The sequence below is a fragment of the Apaloderma vittatum genome, unplaced genomic scaffold (assembly GCF_000703405.1).
Source record: "Apaloderma vittatum isolate BGI_N311 unplaced genomic scaffold, ASM70340v1 scaffold6716, whole genome shotgun sequence".
Lineage (NCBI taxonomy): Eukaryota > Metazoa > Chordata > Aves > Trogoniformes > Trogonidae > Apaloderma > Apaloderma vittatum.
The window spans coordinates 45,266-64,937 of NW_009723401.1; the positions used below are offsets into that span (position 1 = coordinate 45,266).

General features: G+C 37.2%; 1 protein-coding gene across 2 annotated transcripts in view; it reads left to right on the top strand.

Moving 5' to 3' along the window:
- Positions 1 to 19,672, top strand: part of GALNT1 (polypeptide N-acetylgalactosaminyltransferase 1) — a 48,824-nt gene that overhangs the window by 2,862 nt on the left and 26,290 nt on the right. The window contains exons 2-3 of one of the 2 annotated variants that reach the window (XM_009872107.1): positions 4,183 to 4,357; positions 18,693 to 18,859. In XM_009872107.1, coding sequence (XP_009870409.1) covers positions 4,183 to 4,357; positions 18,693 to 18,859 — 342 coding nt within the window. The remainder of the gene's footprint in view (positions 1 to 4,182; positions 4,358 to 18,692; positions 18,860 to 19,672) is intronic. The other variant, XM_009872108.1, reaches the window with a different exon arrangement.

Consider the following 19,672-nt stretch of genomic DNA (forward strand, 5'->3'; position numbering starts at 1 on the left):
ATTTTGAGGATAATTTTGGACAGTTTAGGCTTTTGTGAAGTTAGTAGGATGTTTTCCTTAGGTTTCTAATGCAGAAAATGGAGGCAGCTTATTTTTCAGAATAAGACTTGGAGCTATGGTTTAAATTGCGATGGGGAAAAAAAAACTTTCTCCTTGGTATTGATGGTATAATACAGAACCATAGATAGTAGCATCTTAAATCATGAGCTTCAGCTTACGTGTCTAATATCGGACTGGACTTATACTGCTGTTATATTTTAGAAGTTGCTAAAAAATAAGAAATAGAAAAGGAATTTGAGTGTGGAAAAATCTGTGTATGTGATTATGAGGGATTTAAGATGAGTGGGATAAAGGTCTTTGCGCCTGCTATCATGGAGATTGAGGGTTGGTAGTTGAAATGATGTGAGTGTGGAGATTAGAGGACAAAAGATGAAGTGGAAAAGGGACAGGCACTTACCAGGCTGTAAGAGAGCTGCCGTGGAGACGTTTTGGGGAAAAGGGGGCCAGTCATGAGGTCTAGGTAGCACAGGATAGTTGGAATCTAGTGTCTGTAACTGTGTGAGTGATTTGGCTATAGGCTTAAGCCTTTGCCCACACCCTCCACCATGATGGAAGAGGGTAGTAGTAGCTTCAGGAGGTAGCCTGAAGTGGGATCATAACCTGACAGTGTTGATGCCAGCATCAATCTGTGAGAGCTGGGAGGGAGCGTATGCTTGTCCGGCTGATATGGCTGCTCTTTCTTCTCCCCAGTTCAGGGAGGGGGTAGTACATCAGGGGAAGTTCTCTCCAGTTCTCAGCTCTGAGGTTATCTCACCTCTTCTGAGCTATCCAGCTGACCTTGTTGGTATACACTCCTTGCTCCAGCTGTCATGGATATTCTATCTGTTGGCACATCTGGGTGGTGGTTCCCGTTTTGTAATTCCTCATGGTTCCTCAGTCAAATTCACAGAGAGTGATTGTTGTTTGATGCAAAGGCTGCCATTGTAAGTTTAAAGATTTTTCAAGTTGGAAAGAAAATAGTGAACCTTAGTAAGCATCATCCATGTTACACAGTAGTTTTTTCCAAACCTGGAACTCATAGAATAGCTAGTTGAGTGTTATTGTTTCCAGATGCAGATTTGATGTTATAATTTAGATTTCACGTCCTGGAACAGAACTTACTGATAAGTGTTCTGCAACAATACAAGCTGTTCCCTAACAATACAAAAAGGGACCATTCCTATAAACAAAAAATGCCCGGGTAGTACTATGGTTTTACTAATAAAGATGGGGATTTTTTGTGTGTAACTGTCTTATTTTTGTAAGAGTCCGCTCTGAGGTTGTGACTTAAATGAAAATCAAATGAGTCTTTTACCCCGAGTTGTAGACTTCTTAAAGGTACAACTGCAAAAGAACTTCCAGCTTTGGCGTTTGGTGCAGTTTCTAAATAAACTTCCAAACTCATCCTTCTTCCCTTCCCCTCCCCCTTCCTTCCTCACGGGGCATTCCACTTGTGTGAAGATAAGCAACTGGTGAGGGTTAGGGCCTGCAAAAAAAACAAGAAAAAGAAAAAAACTTTCAGATTTAGGTTTGGTATTGCAAGAGTCTTGCGATCTCAGCTACTTGGTATTTACACTCTCTTCTTGGGGCAATGACAAATTTAAACCACAGGACCAGACACTTTTGTCAAGTGCCAATCAAGGCCTTGTGTTCTAAATTTTGAGCTCTTTGATGGAGAGGGAATCTTGAAGTTCTGACTTAGTTCTGAATATTCTTATTTACGTAAAAAAACCCCAAGAAGAAAATTGAGCAGTTTCAAGATAACACACACAGCTTTAATTTTTGAAAATAGGAACTGTTCATCATTCATCTTACACTGCTAAGGCTAAGCTGTAGGTAAGAGACAAAATTTCTCGGACCTTTTACCTATCCAAACAACTTCTTTATAATTGTGATGATTCCTCCAAAGACAGCTGGACTTTGTTTTGGTCAGTTTACCATTGTTGTGACCCCTAAATACATATCACAGAGGAATCCATTGCTTTTTCTGTCTTTGGATGGTCTTCTGTTTTGAGGAATCTGTTTTTCATCAGGCACATTGCCTGCTAAAAAGGAATTTGTAGTCTATAGACATAAAGAGTTCCTGATTTGTAATGAAGATCTGGAAGAGATCAAATCCTCTTTGAAACTAATAGTTTACGGATACAAATGAGAAATGTCTGGAAAAAACGTTACTAGATTTCCCATTGAATCAGGTGGTGATTAAGTAATTCATTTAGCTCCAAATCTTGTAGCTGTAAATTAAATTTCAGTTTGTTAGAAGTATGCCATCAGTTCATGTCTACGGTCCTTCAAAGGAAATATATTTTTCATAGTTAACTGACCAAAGAGCACTGTGGTTTGTGTTTACACGAAAACTGCATGCTTTTGTGGGAAAACCTATTACCATAAATGTAGAAATCTGAAAGAAGGTGGTTAACTTGGAAAATCATCTCTCTGTCTGCACAAGCTTGCTTGTCTTTGCATTTAATGAGTTCCCTAAAATATCTGTGATCTAGTGAGCTGTTGCTGGATTTTTCCGCAGGAGAAGGTAATACTTTATTTAGGTAAAATATGTAATCAAGTTGTGTATATTTGCTAATGAAATGTAACAATTCAACTGATGAGTTTGTGGAGATTTTACACCTGGATCCAACTCACTGATACGCTAAATTAGCATTTAATAGCAAGATCTGCAGTTGTGAAAGATGAGTTTTCAGTGAATTTAGCTATTCAGTTTAACTGGTTTCGTCAAAGTTAAACAACTAGAAGTGTAAATGAAACAGGAAATTATTTTTTTCTAAATACCAAATATAGTAGGATAAGACATTTACTCTTCAGAATGCTGAAGAACGTAGAATAATAGAATGGGCTAGGCTGGAAGGGACCTTAGAGATCATTTAATCCAACCTCCCTGTCATGGGCAGGGACGCCTCTCAGCTAGATCAGGCAACACATGGGGACCAAACGGGGATCGAACCCACGGCCTTGGTGTTATCAGCACCACGCTCTAACCGACTGAGCTAACTGGCCCCCTTAACACGGTGAATATAACTGTATTCTGGTAGCTTTTGTTAATCATTTTAGCTATGTTGAATGTTCACCATCTAATCATTTTCTGTCCAAGTGAACCTATATACTAATTGCTATACACTTAATAAAACTGATTATGCTAGCCCATGTAATGAAACCAAGCTGAATATATAAATTGAAGCCCTAATTACTGCCTTATTGTATACCATAATTTTATATTAATTACCTCTCAAAAGGCACAAATTCTAGTTTAAAAGGACATGCAATTGCAAATCACCAAATTTTGATGTGGATTCAACTGTACTTTCTCAGGAGACAAAAATGCAAAGCAAACTGCTTGCTCATTTGAGCCCACAGTTAAAACAAGTGCCCAAATCAGTGTTTTTAGGATCGCCTTGAATGTTCTTTGCTATCAATTTTCACTGTGTAAGCGGCTGGCTGGCAACTTCTAGAATGATATAGCTCAACTTACAATCAAGGGAAGTTTGGTAAAGAGAAAACATCTTTGTGGTGGGAGGATTTTCTTGGTAAATGTTCGTTACTCTGTTAATGCAACTACTGCAATTGCTTCAAGTATGCAAAAATGAAAGTTTCTCAGGGAACATATTTTGCTTGTAACCGATTAATGCTAAATGCAAACTAGCAAAATGTGTCAGTTATTGGTAAGTATATATTCTAAGTCTTAGTGTTTCAGTAAGGATAGAAAGCTTGGGCTTTTTTTAAAAATAACTATTTTTATTATTTACATGGCTATTTGCTCTTGACATAAGCTTTAATTACACTGTGCTGTCCCAGATGCAAATTAAAGATAATTTGAAGCTAAGCTTCAAGGCTTTGGTGCCTTTTTTTTCAAAACAGTTTCTGTTCCTCTGTTTAGAGCTTAATTATTTTTATTTTTATTTTTATTTTTTAATTAAAGTTTGGACTGAATTTGTAAAGTAGTAAGATATTTTAAATTTGGTATTCAAGCATTTAAAACATTACACTCCCAAATATGAAGATTTGTTTTCCCTTCCAAAACCTGGTGGATTTAGAACTATTTTAAACAGGAACACTCCTACAGTATACATTGAAATGTAAACAAAGAAAAGCAAGTGTAAAAGTAGTTACCAACATTTTATTTATTCTTAGTTCCAGAACCTGTACAAAAACCGCATGAAGGACCTGGAGAGATGGGGAAGCCTGTGGTCATTCCGAAAGAGGAGCAGGAGAAAATGAAAGAAATGTTTAAAATAAATCAATTTAATTTAATGGCAAGTGAAATGATTGCACTCAACAGATCTTTACCTGATGTCAGGTTAGAAGGGTAAGTGCTTTATGTTGTGTTAACAGTGTACTCTACTTAAATGAAGGATGTGCAGAGAGTGATCCAAAACAAGAGTTCAGTTCTGTAAGGTATTATGTTAAAGTGAAAAGCAAGAGGATTTTGTATATATATGGTATTTATTTGTAAAATAAGATAGAACATTAGAAACCGGTTTTCTTCAGTGTTATTTAACTTTGAATCTGATTACAAGCCTGTTCAGGGAATAGAAATTAATTTGGTTGAAGCGAAACAAAGTTAACTTCAGATTTCAGAAAGAAATTACTTGAAAAATTCAGACACTGCTTGTCATGAGATAGACTAAAATTCTGCATTAAATGAAACAGAAAAGATGTGATGATGAAAAAGAAATACTTGAAAAATTTCTTGTCTAATGAAATGTGCAAAGCTGTGTTTAGATTGCATTATAATGTTTTCTAATATCCATCTTGTTTATTTTTGATCTTGCATCTGAAATATTGATCCTTTCAGAGCTATTTGAGTCATAAGTAATTAAAAAGAAAATTATAGCCTTGTTTTAAATAAAACTAAGATTGTTTTACTCTCTTGGGGCTACTCTGGTGGGGTAGCTGATGACTTCCCGCAACCCCTCTTGTTTATGAAAGGGACTCTCAAGTTAAATAAAGCTTATGAAACAGGATTTTCCCAGTCAATTACCTGTGTTCTCCTGCAAGAATCAGATGGGATAGAAACACTTTCTTTAGCAGCTCTATAGTTGCTTTTCTGTATGCAACGTCTAGCTGCTGGATTCGTTTTCATTTCCTACCTCAGAAGATAACATTAGAAGAAGGAGATGAAGCTCTGACCCCTTTTCATTTTTGATGAGTGATAAAGAGTTGGTTTTGTAGGTACCTTTGTCTATTGTAATGAATGTGATTCTGCGTAGTGTGTGAGTTCCTGGCAGTGCTGGTGTTCTTAATCATTGAGTCATGTAACTTTTCAAGATATGATTTTACAAGTTTGAATTAATGGTAAGTCAGATTTTATGGTCACTGCTTGCCTGTTTCTCAGTGTTGTGCAAGAATGTAAGTCACGAACTTGCAGGACTTGCTTTCAAAACTAGCAGATTGGGGGTGGGTTTATATCCTTATGTTATTTTTCTGATCGTGGTTGTAACTTGGGAGTGGTATCCCTTGGCCTTCATACAGTGTCTGCCCCTTTTATCACACTCTTTACAGGATAAAAAATTACCTCACTGTCAAGTGGTGACTGCTGCCAGTTATGAACTTGTAGTTAGCATTCTGAAGTTGTTTTAGCTATGAGGAGTATTATGACTTTCATTGGAGACTTATCAAAGTGAGGATGCTAATTTGGAAGTATTTCTGTATGTTTGGGTTTCTTTTTTCCTGGAAGAGATGAATGGAAGGAATTAACAAATATATACATGTATGTATATATTCTGCTATTTTTATAGTGTGAGTATGAAGATAGAGAAATAAATTAGTGGATCTAAAAAGCTGACTTAATTGTAAGCTTTGTGAAGTCTAGACTTTGATTCACCAAAAAACAGAAAGAGAAGTTGTTATAAACTATTAATAACTTCTTACCTAAACATCACTCAAGCTTTTGCAAACAAATGATATTACAATTTTAAAATCAAGCTGAGCCATAGGATTTTTTTTGTCTTATACGCTCAGATGTGCTCTGCAGTTATTGTGTTTTTCGGTAAGATATGCATTATAAATTTAGTAATATTGCCTTTGTTTCTTCTGTTTGTATAGACACATACTGTCACAATACTGTGTGTGTGAAAGTGGAATCTTAGAATAAAATTTGAGGTAGGGTCTCAAGGCAGAGTTGGATTTTCTGTTTTTGTAAAGGGCTTCCAACAGTTTTAATATTTATTTATTTGCTATGAGAATTTTTAGTAGACTTTGAGAGAAAAATGGTCCCCATAAAGCTCCTTCTTTTGTCATCTTCTCAGTATGTACTCTATAAGGTCACACTAATTAAGAAGTTGTGGACTGTTAATTTCCCCAGCAAATTTGAGAACCATACTATCTTTACAAGACAAGTGTATCTTAAATCTCTATGAGTAGATTAATATTACTTTCCAAGAACACTGTAACCATTTTCAAATTGTTAAAGCTATTCATATGCTCTCATATTGTACATATGTCTTCTGAAAGTATGTATCTCACTAATCAAAATACTCACATGGTCAGAAACACTTCTTGCTGCCTTAGTGGAGTTGCTTCTGTCGTAGCTTCTTCTATGTCCGTGCTAGTATGGAAATAGTTTGTGGAGAAGTAGAATGGGTAATTTCTAATTATTTCTTACCACATTTATGTGCTTACAGCACAGCTGGCAGTAGTACTTTCAATGAAGGTTTTGAAGAAGTGGGATGTGTTCAAAGGCACACTTAGCTGTTCAGCCATGTAATTATTTTCTTCACAGGTTTTGTGGGTTGCTTCCTTTAATATGGGTGCATGTGGAAGATGTGAATATTTCAAGTCCTATAATTCTGTGGTTTATCAGTTCTTCTGAAATGGAGAAGTCTGTAGAAGTTTTGCCTAACGGTTAATACTTGAAAAGCTGGTGGAATTTGATGTGCCAGGACCAATTTGCCACATGTGTTTAAAGGGGGTGGCATAACCTGCCAGCTGGCGAGCAGCTTCTGAAGTACCCTACATTATTCTTTATGTGAATTTCTAGTTCTGCCAGTTTCCCCATCATCTGTGTGAAGGCAAGCACATTTGTGAAACTGCTTGGTCCTCGAGTGCTCATAGGTTAATCTCTGTTGATCTCTGCCATTCCAGGCATCATATTTGTTGTGGCCAAGAAATTTTGTTTTCTTTACTAGAAGAACAAAAATATGAGCTGTCTTAATAACTTCTAGGCATTTTTCTAGGTCAAGGAACTCCTCAGTACGAGACATCTAGAGAAGCTGCAATCTGTGTTTTGCTGAGCTGTGCCCCAGTCATATTAACAGCTTTGTATTTCTTTTTATTATTTGGCGTAAAATGACCAAGGCACAGAGATGCCTTCAAAATCATTGACATATGCCTGAATTGCTAGACATTTTGTCTCTGTAAGTGGGAACGTTGTTCTGTTTATTCTTCTCATTATCCCAACTGAGTGATACTAAACCAGAAACAATTTTTTTTTTTTAGCCTGGATACTTCCCTGAATCTGGTCTGAGGCATGTTAGTGTGACTCTGGGTTAATATAACTGACAGGGCCACAACCTCTGGAGGGATTTTGTTGCAGGGGAACAAGCATCTGGGAATAGCAGATTGGTTTTAAGTTGTTAATAGAATAATTCTTGTAAGCACATCTTATTCTGGTCTGTGAATCAGTCATCAGAGTGGGAGATGATTCACAGTTGCCGGGAAAATATGCAGCTGTGGGCTTGACATGACAGCAAAGAGTAAAAGATGGTTTGAACCCAGCCAGTGGCCAAACACCGTGCAGCAGCTCGCTCACCCTCCCCCTGCCCCAGGAAGAGAATCGGAGGAGAAGAGATAAGGAGACTTGTAGGTTGACATAAAAACAAATTAATAATTGAAATAAAATGTCACTAAAATAGTAATTATAAAGATAATAATAGAGTATAAAAAAGAGTGATGCGAAATGCACTTCCTCACTACCTGCTGACGAATGCCCAGCATGTTCATGGTCAGCGATCCCAGAGCAAATCCCGAAATTTCAATCACAGAAATGCCCAGCATGCCAGCCTTTCTCTTCTATATGCTGAGCATAACGTTGTATGATGTGGAATATTCATTTCTTTGGCTGGTTTTGGTTCATTGCTCTGGCTGTGCTTACTCTCAGCTTGTTGTGCTCCTGCACACTAGCAAGACATGGGAAGTTGAAAAGTCCTTGATTTCCTGTTAACAACTAAGCCCACCAGTATATTATCAACTTTCTTCTCACCTATTTCCATAATGAATCCAAATCACAGCACTATTCTAGCTACTAAAAAGAAGAATTAGCTCTATCCCAACTGAAACCAGGTCAGGTTATTAGGAGCAGTAGAGTCTCGCCTTGATTTTGCTGACGATGGAGGCAACGAATAAAATAGGTGTCAGTGACTAAAACGGGTGTTAGATTGTGCCTATTTGTCTCAGACCAGTGTTCAAACTGAAAAGCAATGTGGTTAAATGCATGAAATCTGTATGTGTTACGTGACTTGGTTTTGCTCTCAGTGAGGTGACTTGGAAGCTGCTTTGCAAAATGAAGAATGAGTAGTTTGTTCTAAGGCTGAGCTTTCATGGCTGTATTCATTATTTAATAATTTGTGGAATATATAAAACATTTAAGGAGACATTTGGGTCCCTAGTGTGACAATTTCATACAAAATCACACAGAATGTCAGGGGTTGGAAGGGACCTCAAAAGATCATCTAGTCCAGCCCCCCTGCCAGAGCAGGATCACCTACAGTAGATCCCACAAGTACTCATCCAGGTGGGTTTTGAATGTCTCCAGAGGAGGAGACTCCACAACCTCCTTGGGCAGCCTGTGCCAGGGCTCTGTCACCCTCACAGGGAAAAAGCTTTTCCTAATATTTTTGTGGAACCCCCTATGCTCCAGCTTGTACCCATTACTCCTTGTCCTGTCATTGGATGCCGCTGAGAAGAGCCTGGCTCCGTCCTCCTGACACTACCCCTTTACATATTTATAAACATCTATGAGGTCACCCCTCAGTCTCCTCCAAGCTGAAGAGACCCAGCTCCTTCAGCCTTTCCTCATAAGGGAGATGTTCCACTCCCTTCATCATCTTTGTGGCTCTGCGCTGGACTCTCTCAAGCAGTTCCATGTCTCTCTTGGGCTGTGGGGCCCAGAACTGGACACAGGATTCCAGATGTAAAACCCATTTTTTTTTTTCCAAATTTAAACCCAGTTTTGACTACTTTTACTCTAGAAAAGAGGATATTAAAACAGTCTTTCCCAGGCTTTAAGTGGTCAAGGCTGGAAATGATGGAGGCTTAGCTGGGAGAGAACGATGTTGTTCATGTAAGCTGTGGTGATGCAGCGCTAGGAGGGTGTCGTATTTTGCAGGCCGAGATTTCCTGGAAAGGTGGTGGGCTTTCCCAAACAGACCTGCAGCAGGGAGGCATGTGGATAGCTTTAGGATACTTTAGCAACCCTTTCTCCAAGGTTACAGGTTCTGTAGAATTTCGCGTAAAAGATCTTCCTTAACACTTTGTTCCTTAGTTGGTATAATTTTGCCAGAATTAAGGGTATCAGACTTTTTTCATACATCAGTTCTGCATAACATTTGGAACTTTTTAACTGTCCTTTTCTCAAACTGTCTGTATTCAGAAAGTAACTATGTTGGACTTTGAGTCGCACAGATGGTGTTAGGGTATAGCAAATTTTTTTAGCCAGGTAGCCCTAGGTGTTTGAGTGAACTGGGTATAAATTCATGTAAACTATGACTCAAGCCACTTAATAGAAAAATAAGATGCAAATCCGTAACTGTTAGTGTTTAACCAGTATAGTAATATGGTCAGTTTAGGTCACTATTGAAAACTATTTTGCTGACTCAAACTACCCTGCTCAGTTCCTACTGTCAAGCTTGCTTTCACAATCAGGGGGAAGTGGACAATATTTATGTGGGTTTTTTTGGTGTTAAAAGTCTGACTTACATGGATGTTGTGCAGTTCATAGCAATTATGCTCAGCTCCTTTTGAGTAAGTCCTTTATATGACTAATTCTGTCATCTCTTTGCTTAGAAAGAACCATATTTATATTTAAGCTTTAGATTTGAGCCCTGTTAATTATAGGATAAGGATACAATATATTGCTTTTCAGTTAGGGGACTGCCATTTGGTTTTCATACATCTGCTTTAAAAATGAATTGTTAACTTTAAGCCTGAAATAATACCTGCGAGATTACACTGGAATTTTTACTTTTAACTTCTCAAAACATCGATTTGCTGTATACCTTAAGAAACTACAGCTGAATCATACTATGACACATTGATAAAATTTGCACTGTGTGAGGAAAATAATTAGAGTAAATCTATTCATAGTAAAACTAGTAAAGGCACACGTGCAAGAGCATGTTCTTGGAATTCAAGACAATTTGTGAGTTTTTAAATGACAGCACTTTAAGCATTTACTTTTATGAGAGGTTTGTGAAGGTGTGCTCTCTTTGCTTTTATTTATTTTAATTTGCATGAAGAGCTAAGGGGGTAGTTTTACACTACGTATAATCTGATGTAAATGTGGACTGCAGCCAAAAGAAGTCTTCTCACTGCTTCTGTTGATACTGCTCTAATGATTGATTGGGCTTGATGTCACTGACTGGAAGGAGGATTGCACACCAAAAAGGGCAAAAAAAAAATATTTTCCTGAATTAGCAAACTGAAGCAAGAAGCCCAGCAGCTATATGATTACCAGATCTGGTGCAGAGAAGGGGATGAGACAAAACTGTAATAGTGAAAAGTGGGATTATTGCTTTTGGCAGGAGCCCACACTTGCACTGGACTAGGTGGAACATGGAGGGGAAAAAAATAAATCTTTCACAGAAAGTGTGTATTAAAATCCCTGTAAAATCATGGGGATTTAGATAGCTCCACAAATTGTGATAGATTTGTGAACTTCTGGTATTCATTTAGCTCATGCCATGGTGATATAAAATAAAATAAGAAAGAGCAAGGTTGTTAGCATAGGTGGTGGAAGAGTTTAGAAGTTTATTCAATGTTTTGTTAAAAGCTAGAAATCCAGGCTGTTAATGAATCTGGCATCTGTGAAGCAAGTCTGCTGATCTGGTGACCAGCAGTGTAACTTTCAGTAATGCCGTACTGGAAGTCTGAAAGCATGTGAGGTATTAAAGACTTTACAAATATTTCAAGCAGAATTATTTTTTCATATGGTTTTTGTGGTGCATGTAGGTTGATACTGACCTTCTGTAGAATCAACATTTCAAAATCTTCTTCATGTTGACTTAATAAGTTAGTTGGAAGAAAATACCTATAAATCTTTCCTAAATAAAGTTTAGGGGGAGGGGGAATGTCCCTTCAAAAATCATCTTTCTTCTGTTAAACTGGTTTGGGGTTTTTTTTATACATAGACATGCATATATGTGTGTGTGTGTATATATGTATATATATATCTGTTATATATATATACACACAGTGACATATGTGTGTATATAAACAGACACTTGCCAATCTCATCCTTAGATGTGAGTGTCTTCCTATTTGGATGATTGGCCATATCCTGAACTTTGCTCATATTGGGAGGTCAAGAATGGAAAATAATCTGGCTAGAGAATTTGAAGTTCAGTTGCAGTCTTGGAGGACAGAATGGTTTTTGTTTCTGTCAAGAGATGCTTTCCTGTGATCACTTTCAGGATGAGGAAAATAATCAATTGCATCTAATTATTTTTGTGAAATTCTGCTTGAATTCTGTAACCACAATGGTTTTAAGGACCATTTTGGATTTTGTTTCCAGGGTCTAACGAAGATTTCTACTTGACTCATGAGATAATGCGACCTTTCTTATATCCAAATCTTTGAGATCAGAAGAAAGGAAAATTTCATACTCTTGATGTCAGGTAAATTGCATAATACTATTGAAGGCAGACATTAAGCAGGCTGGATGGAAATGTTTAAATACGAATAAGAGATTTACCTGCATTCAGGTCACCTGTTCAGAAAGATTAATTAGACTTGTAATATGAATTATAGAAATGAAGACCTCTTTCTAAACTGAGTTGTTCTGATTTGATTGGATGAAGCAGCTTCAGAGGTAGCATGAAGTTTTCTTGCAGCCTTATCTGCAGTGCTTTCTATTTCTGCAGCCACAAGCTCAAACTGTGGTTGTATGCAAAGTTTGGCATGTTATTAAAGTCAGTGATTCCATCTGTCTCACAAGTATTGCTTTTAGCCCTTCTAGGTGTATGAATATTAGATCTTTATCCAGCTCTAAAGTCTTCAGTTCGGGAGCTTGAGATATTCTTAAAATTTCTCTCAGAAGCAGATTTAACACCCTCATTCATAATGATATCCCGAGACTTGTGCTTGTATCCGGGAAAGACTTAAGTATTACCAGAAGCAAACCACTTGACTTGAGTGCTGGGGATTATTGCTGTAGTATTTTGGCACTTTCTCAGCCACCTCTGCTACAGGGCATTATCCTCCGATGGAAATGTAGGTTAGGCTCAGTAGCTTCAGGGTGACTCTCAGTCTTATTTCAAAACTGTTTTTGACCATGCTTTGAGAGGAGCAACTTCAGTAACCTCAACAGAACATAAATGTATGTTTTCAAGTGTAAGGATACCAATGCTTATTTCCCAGAGACTCCCAACATATTTTTGAAGAGCATACTGTTTGTACTGCATCAGTAATATTAAACAGATCTATTACAGTGGATGTGCTGGGTAGCATTTCCTCAAAACTTTGGCTCTAGTCTGATTTTCAGCAAGACTTGGGTTATTCCAATGTCAAATTCAAATTCTGGGATGCCATTTATTTATAACTGCAGCTTTTATTTATAACTGTTGTCTGTAGTATGCAAGATAAAAGATTGTACTAAATTTGTAAGATGACTGAATGTATTTCCCTCTCCACCCCGATAGTTTACTAGTACTAGCATTGGGACTTCGTTGTTGTACTGCATGTACGAGCTCCAGTCTGAGCTCCACTGGGATTTCTGAGCTGAGCCACTTAGTGCACAGGAGACACTCTTGCTCGTGTTCCATATCTGCCCTTTATCGGAGCACTCTGGGCTGTGTGCACTAGGTTAGAAAACAAGGATTGTATACTTATTTTACTGCTGTTTTTGTTTTTGAGCCACTCTAAGTTATTGGTCATGCCTTGTTCCTATGAAAAGTTGATGGTATCTGGGAATAAAATGGGTATGAGGTATAGCAAATCATGGCCCAGGCAGTGTCTGGTTTTTGTTATTAGGTAAGAATGAGTAGCCTCAGTTTGAAAATTCTATTTGTTTTGTTTTGTTTTCTTAAAAAAGTTCTAATGTTACTTGTCCTCTTGTTGCTCTTCTGTTGGCCGTGTCAGAAGGGGTAGAGATCTGCCCTAGAGTATTTAGAAATTTAGTGTTTATTTCTAATGCAAAGTATAATTATGACATAATTTTTCTAGAAAGTTATCTAAATGTTTTTCTTCATGTTTTGCCTCAGTGAATGAGGTTTTCTCTATTGTGTCTCACTGCATAAAGATTACGATAGGGTATAACTGATACCCTACAAGACCTCTGCCATGTTTGTTTGCTTTTTTGGAGCTGTGTGATTCTTAAGCCTGGGAAACAAAAGTATTTAAGAACTATCAGGATATTAAATGCCATTTTGTGAAATTACTTTCAGAAATAATTTTTGAAAGGTATGCAAACAGTCACTGCTAACATTATAGATATTTTTGCAGATATGACGATGTTACACATGTAGCACTCAATCTCGGGCTTCAGGAAGAATTTCTAAGTAAATTGACCCATGAATATAATTTCATAGTATTGATAAAATGCCAGTTGCTCTTCTGTAATAAGATGGCTACAGAGTTGCATTATTTAAGGGGTTATATGAAGCGTTTGTCAAAGTCTCAACAGTAAACTGAAAGAGGTGGCATCACGATAGTGAAGTGTGGTGTCCCGAGTTCCTGGCGTCTGTGTGTCTTGTCTTGGGTGCTGATGGCTATTGTGGATGAGCCCTGTTGATCTTGGAGTCAGGTACTGAGCAGAGCAGATAGGTATCAGGAGAATTTCACCTTCTGATGCATTCAAATGAAGGATCTTGTAAGATCACCTGGCAGATTTCTTCTGTTCCTGGAGTGAAGTATGTTTTTTTCTCATTCCTTCACTGGCGTGAGTGAAGAGAGAGACTTCCAGTTCTGGCAGATGTGGAAGGAGATTGAGAGTATATGATTGTGGTTTAGGAAGCACAAAATGAAGAGTTATCTTCTCGCTGTGCAAGATTGTGCTGAAGCAGCGATTAAACAAAGAGATTTGTTAATGGCTTAATTTTATTTGGACAGAATTGCCTCGTTTGGTCCCCATGTGTTGCCTGATCTAGTTGAGAGGCATCCCTGTCCATGGCAGGGAGGTTGAATTAAATGATCTCTAAGGTCTCTTCCAGTCTAGGCCATTCTGTGATTCTAGGATTGATGTCTCTTCTGCTTACTTTTGTAATGTCTCCTGTGGACTATTTGTACTCTGGGCTGAAAGAGAAAGTAGGAAAGCAGTTTATTGAGAGGCTCTTCAGGTGCATATAAAGTAGAATCTGGTAGTTTTCAAGTGACTGTACGTTTTCCACTGTATAAAATTCTCTTGGAGGTTGTTGTTGGTGTTGTGATTTGTTTTTCTTTCTGAACATGTCCCTGTCTAAAATGTGCAGAGCTTCTATGTAAGATTCAACTAACACCTTCACAAAAAGTTGTGATAATGGAGAAGCACAACACACCCCATTGCCCTTCCTTTTTAAAAACTTCTGTAATGGATTTAAAATTTTGAAAACAGGCTACAGGGTGTTAGAGACAACTTAATATTTATTTTGCTGCCAATATTTAGCAATATTATAAACACATATGCTAGGATCTGTCCTCATTCCTTTGGTTTTAGTCCATTGAACTTAAATTCAAATTATGAAGGGTTCGAATCTGTTACACTGCCCTGTGCGCCTGGGGAGATGTGGACTTAGGAGTAACCACATAGTTATAAAGAACTGGACCAGATATTCTGAGTAGGTTGCATAATTGCAAAAATGTGAAATTCTGTGAAGAATGTGTATTAGCATCTTACAGAGATGAGAGCAGAGTCATGTCTTTATAGTCCTGTGGCTCGTTTGTAAAACAGCTTTTTTAAAGACAACTTTTTTAAGTATACATTGTAAAATTTTTTTTTCTCAGGTCTGATTTTGATGGGGCATTGAAGTTCTTGGATAACGTTATTACCTAATTCCATTTTATTTTCTAATTACATGAAAGCAAAAAAAATCAAATATTAGGGAAGAATACAAGACTAATGCAGCTGAAGGTGGGAATTTTGGTGCGTGGGATGGAAGCTTGCTATAAGAACATGACTGCTTTGAGTACTGGAATGTATATATCAGGAAATGTAGACTAATTAGGCTTTTTGTCTTAATCATATATTAACAATTAGCCCTATTCTTTTTCTGTGTCTTCAGGTAATAGAGCAGTAAGTCTCTGCTTGTGTTTAAGATTTCTGACATTTTGGGGGAGTTTACACAATCTAAATAATATGTGGAGTCACATTAGCTGAGAGTTCACACGGTGAATGCCATAGATTAAGGAGAGGATGATGCATTCCATGTGAAGCAGATATTCTTAGCTGCCGTTTGGAGTCTTCATTAAATTACTGGAGATGGTATGCCTTCCTAATATTATGCACTCAATTGTAAAACTGTTTGAGGAATGATCGAACAAAAAGAACATAGTATATTGGCAGTTAATTAAAATTCAAATTCTTCTTAATTCATACCCTATGTGTCGTACCCCTCATGGTTATATTCTTCTGCTAATGTTGCCTAACTGTTGGTTGAAACTAATACCTTATTTTAAATTCTATAGTAATCCCTTTCTGGAGTAATTTGTTTTCAAATTACAGACAAAAAGGATTCTTTATCTAAGCATTTGTTACTAAGGATAAAGCATGAGGTTTACATAGAAGGCTAATGCTCTAATCAAAGGCATCAACTGTTCCATTTTACTTGTCTTATGTTCTGCAACAGTATGTTCCTGCGGGGGTGGAGTGCATGTCACTGCTTTCGAAAGTAAGAGCAGGAGGTTTTTTCTGTGTGTATTCACAAAAATTTGTGTAAACGTAGCTAAAAGTTATATATAGAAGGGCAAGTGGAAGGAGTATTAAAAATCGGATGTTGTACTATTAATTCTTTCCTTTATTTTGCTCATGTCAATGAATCTTTTCAGAATGGCTTCATGCTGAACACTTCATTAAGAGGAGCATTCAAAAATCCGTAGCTAGTTTCGTTATGAAACACCCCTGTGTTTCCCATGACAGCCTTTTACCTATTGGTAAACAAGCCAATCAAGGGTCACTCTTAAACTGTTATCCCTGAATGGGTTGATCTCTGGGGGTGAGAATGGACAAGTCTTTTTATGGAAAGTAAGATGTTCACCTTCTGCAGGACAGGGCAGTGGACATGCCTTGCCAGGAGGAAGGGGTGTCCCGAAAAAAAATCCTATAAGCCTTCCTCTTAGTGTTAAAAAGTTCCCCTTCAAAGATGAATCTTAATGGGTTTGGATATATTTATACTTCAGAGAGTGTAACAGTTTATAAACATGGTAGTCCCTGATCACTTGTCTGACTTTTATTATCCCAATTCATTGACTTGAGCTCAGTAAAAAAAAAATTTGTAAAACTCTAAAAAAAGGTCAGGGCTGGAGATGAGAGATTTTGTACTACAGTAGGAGATCCTGTGGCCACCCTAGCAAGATTTTCCTGATGAGTGGCACTCACAAAAGCTACTGCTTTTCACAGAGAACTGCTAACAGGCTTCTCGACTTTTACCAGATATTCTGCTGAAAAATAGAGGAACAACTGGTGGATTTGTGTTACTACTGTAGCTGAAGGTCTATGGTCAGATGCTTATTTTCTGATCTAGGGAACAGTGGAACAGAAGGAATAAAACACTGAGAATTTGATTTTAAAGTAGCAAAACAGGCTGAGTACGTGTCAAACATGGAGCAAATTTTTTTGGCTTATGATTGAACTTTTAATCTGAAATGTATAGCATTTTTGTGAAAAGATATTTTATTTTTCAAGTGATACCACAGAAATAACTTTATTAGTTGGCATGATTTGCAAGTTTTTTTAATATGTGAATTAATTCAGAATGCATAGGGATATATGACTACTTTCCCTAAAGATTTTATGACGTTCACTTCAGTGCGATGAATAATTAAATTTGATCGTAATTGTATAATAAGTAACTATATTATTGAAGACAGTGCATGATTCTACTGCTTCAATTCCCAGAAATGAGACATAATTCCACAGAAGCTCTTCCAGATATTTATTCAGTACCTGAACTTACTGATCTGTTCTGGGACCTCGGTACACTCTGGGCTTTTGTCACCAACTCAGAGCTGAAATCCTGTGCTGTGAGAACTGCCCTCACTTGGAAGAGCTCTGACTGAGTTATCCAGTAAATAAAATATTCATGTCAGGAGGCCAGTTCTGGCTGACATTCCTGGTGTTGCTGATTGGGGTGGGATTAGATGGTGACACCATGATCCTATACTGGCAGACTGTTCCTTCAATGTTGTTTTTGTATGTTTAGGACAGCACTGCTAAGTCATGAATACTTGTTAATGTGTTTTAATAGCATTTACATCAGGTTACATGACAGTGAGTTGACTCAATTTGGGGTCTAATAAAAGCTTTTTTGTTGCAATGAAATTCCATTAAATTTACTATTTCTGCTTCAGTGTTTTCTTTGTGTTTGAGAGCTGCATATATCTCTTCAACTTTGATTCTTACAGGATTTAGTACTATCAAATCTTATAGAAGTTTCTATGTGTGATTTGAAATGTGCAGGAGGACCAGATCTGGGCAGAGAAAGCTTAAATTTGTGTGGTTATTTTTTAGAGCAGAATTGTATTTTCAGAATTGTCAAGAGTGCTTTCTGTACAGCAGGTTGATTTTTCTAGGAGATAGTAAAAATATCACGTATTTTAAAATAGTATTGCAAAGTGTAAATTCCCGGCTGCGTGTGGCTACTTGGAGTGTATGTCATATTTTGCATAAATGTCCTATATATGCTGGAGAGCTAAACCTATGGTATTCCATGCTAACTTTGTAATATGAATATAGTTCTCTTTTAATCTAATAAGCCTTTATAGCACTTCCAACATGTGTACAATGCAGAGAAAAAAAAAAATTCCCTCTTTGTGTAATATAACACATGAAATGATGAAATATATTTAAGTCACCAGTGTTATAGGTAGTATGCATGTGGTCTTGGCTTTTTCTAAACATCTGTTTACCTCTTTTAGTTTTTATTTTGGGGGATTTTGTTTACACTTCTGGTGTTTCTGGGCATGCTACTCTTCACAAAACAAGGGTAGTAGAAATAAATAATCTGTTTCCAGCTCTGTCTGTTAGCAGTATGGATATCTCTTTCATTTCTAGAATTGGTTGTTGAATTGGAGTTCTCTGTTCTTGGCGATAGGATGGAATACATAGATATATACGTAAAAATCAGGGTGGTTTATGGATAAAAATACCAATCTGTAAACCATTTGCTACTTTGTCACACTCTGCATACAATTGATGTATCACAAATGTTAGTATTGATCTCTGAAATGAACCTCAGAAGTGCAGTTCTAACGAAAGGCTTGAGTTTTGTAGTTACATGCCTGATTTTCCTTTGTAGGTGTAAAACGAAGGTGTACGCAGACAACCTTCCCACGACAAGCGTTGTCATTGTTTTTCACAATGAGGCTTGGAGCACACTTCTACGGACTGTTCATAGTGTGATAAACCGATCACCACGGCACATGCTGGAAGAAATCGTCCTCGTCGATGATGCCAGTGAAAGAGGTAATGATAATGTCAATGCCTTAGCTTACTGCTCTTTAAAAACTGAGACTGACTTTCTGTGGGCTTAGCTCTCAGCAGCAAAACACAGTAACATGGGGAGGGGAAGGTAGCATGAGCAATGCCCGTTTTGAAGTACAGATGGGTCATTTTCCACTGAAAACTAGTGCAAGTTTATCCGTCTGTTTATTTTTCTGTTGGCAGAATAGTTTGTATATGCTAGTGCATTTATCCTGTTGCAGCTTTCATGTTTTGCATTCAGAAGTTTAACACGTTCCTAAAGAGAATATTTAATACTTGAATCACCTAGTGAGTCATAGTGAAGGTGACTGCTCATCAAACACATCCAAATTTACTATCACTACCACCATCAAGCTTGGCATTCAGAGGGATTAATATTCAGTTCATGGGAAGTTGAAATTCAGTTTCAGTGCTGTAAGAGATTCCACTTATTAATAACTAACTTAATAACTAAAATTCTAACTTCTTAATAAGTCCAGATAAAAACTCTGTGCTACAAAATGAAATTTTACATGTGTAGTGAAGCTAATACACAAAACTTGAAGCTGTTTTAGATTTTCCTCTTTTAATATTTCTTGTAAATTATAATATAGTAGAAATAGAAGTAGTATTCTAGACAATACTTTGTTTTGGTTAATACTTGATATTTATCTTTTTCCTCACTTAATTTTCCTCTGTGATATGGGTTATAAAGTATCACTTGAGGGATTTTTTTTATTCCCTTGTGTTTGTAAATGGACATGAGAGACTATTATGGTGGGGTTTCTTTAATGCAAATAATTTCTATATTTTTAT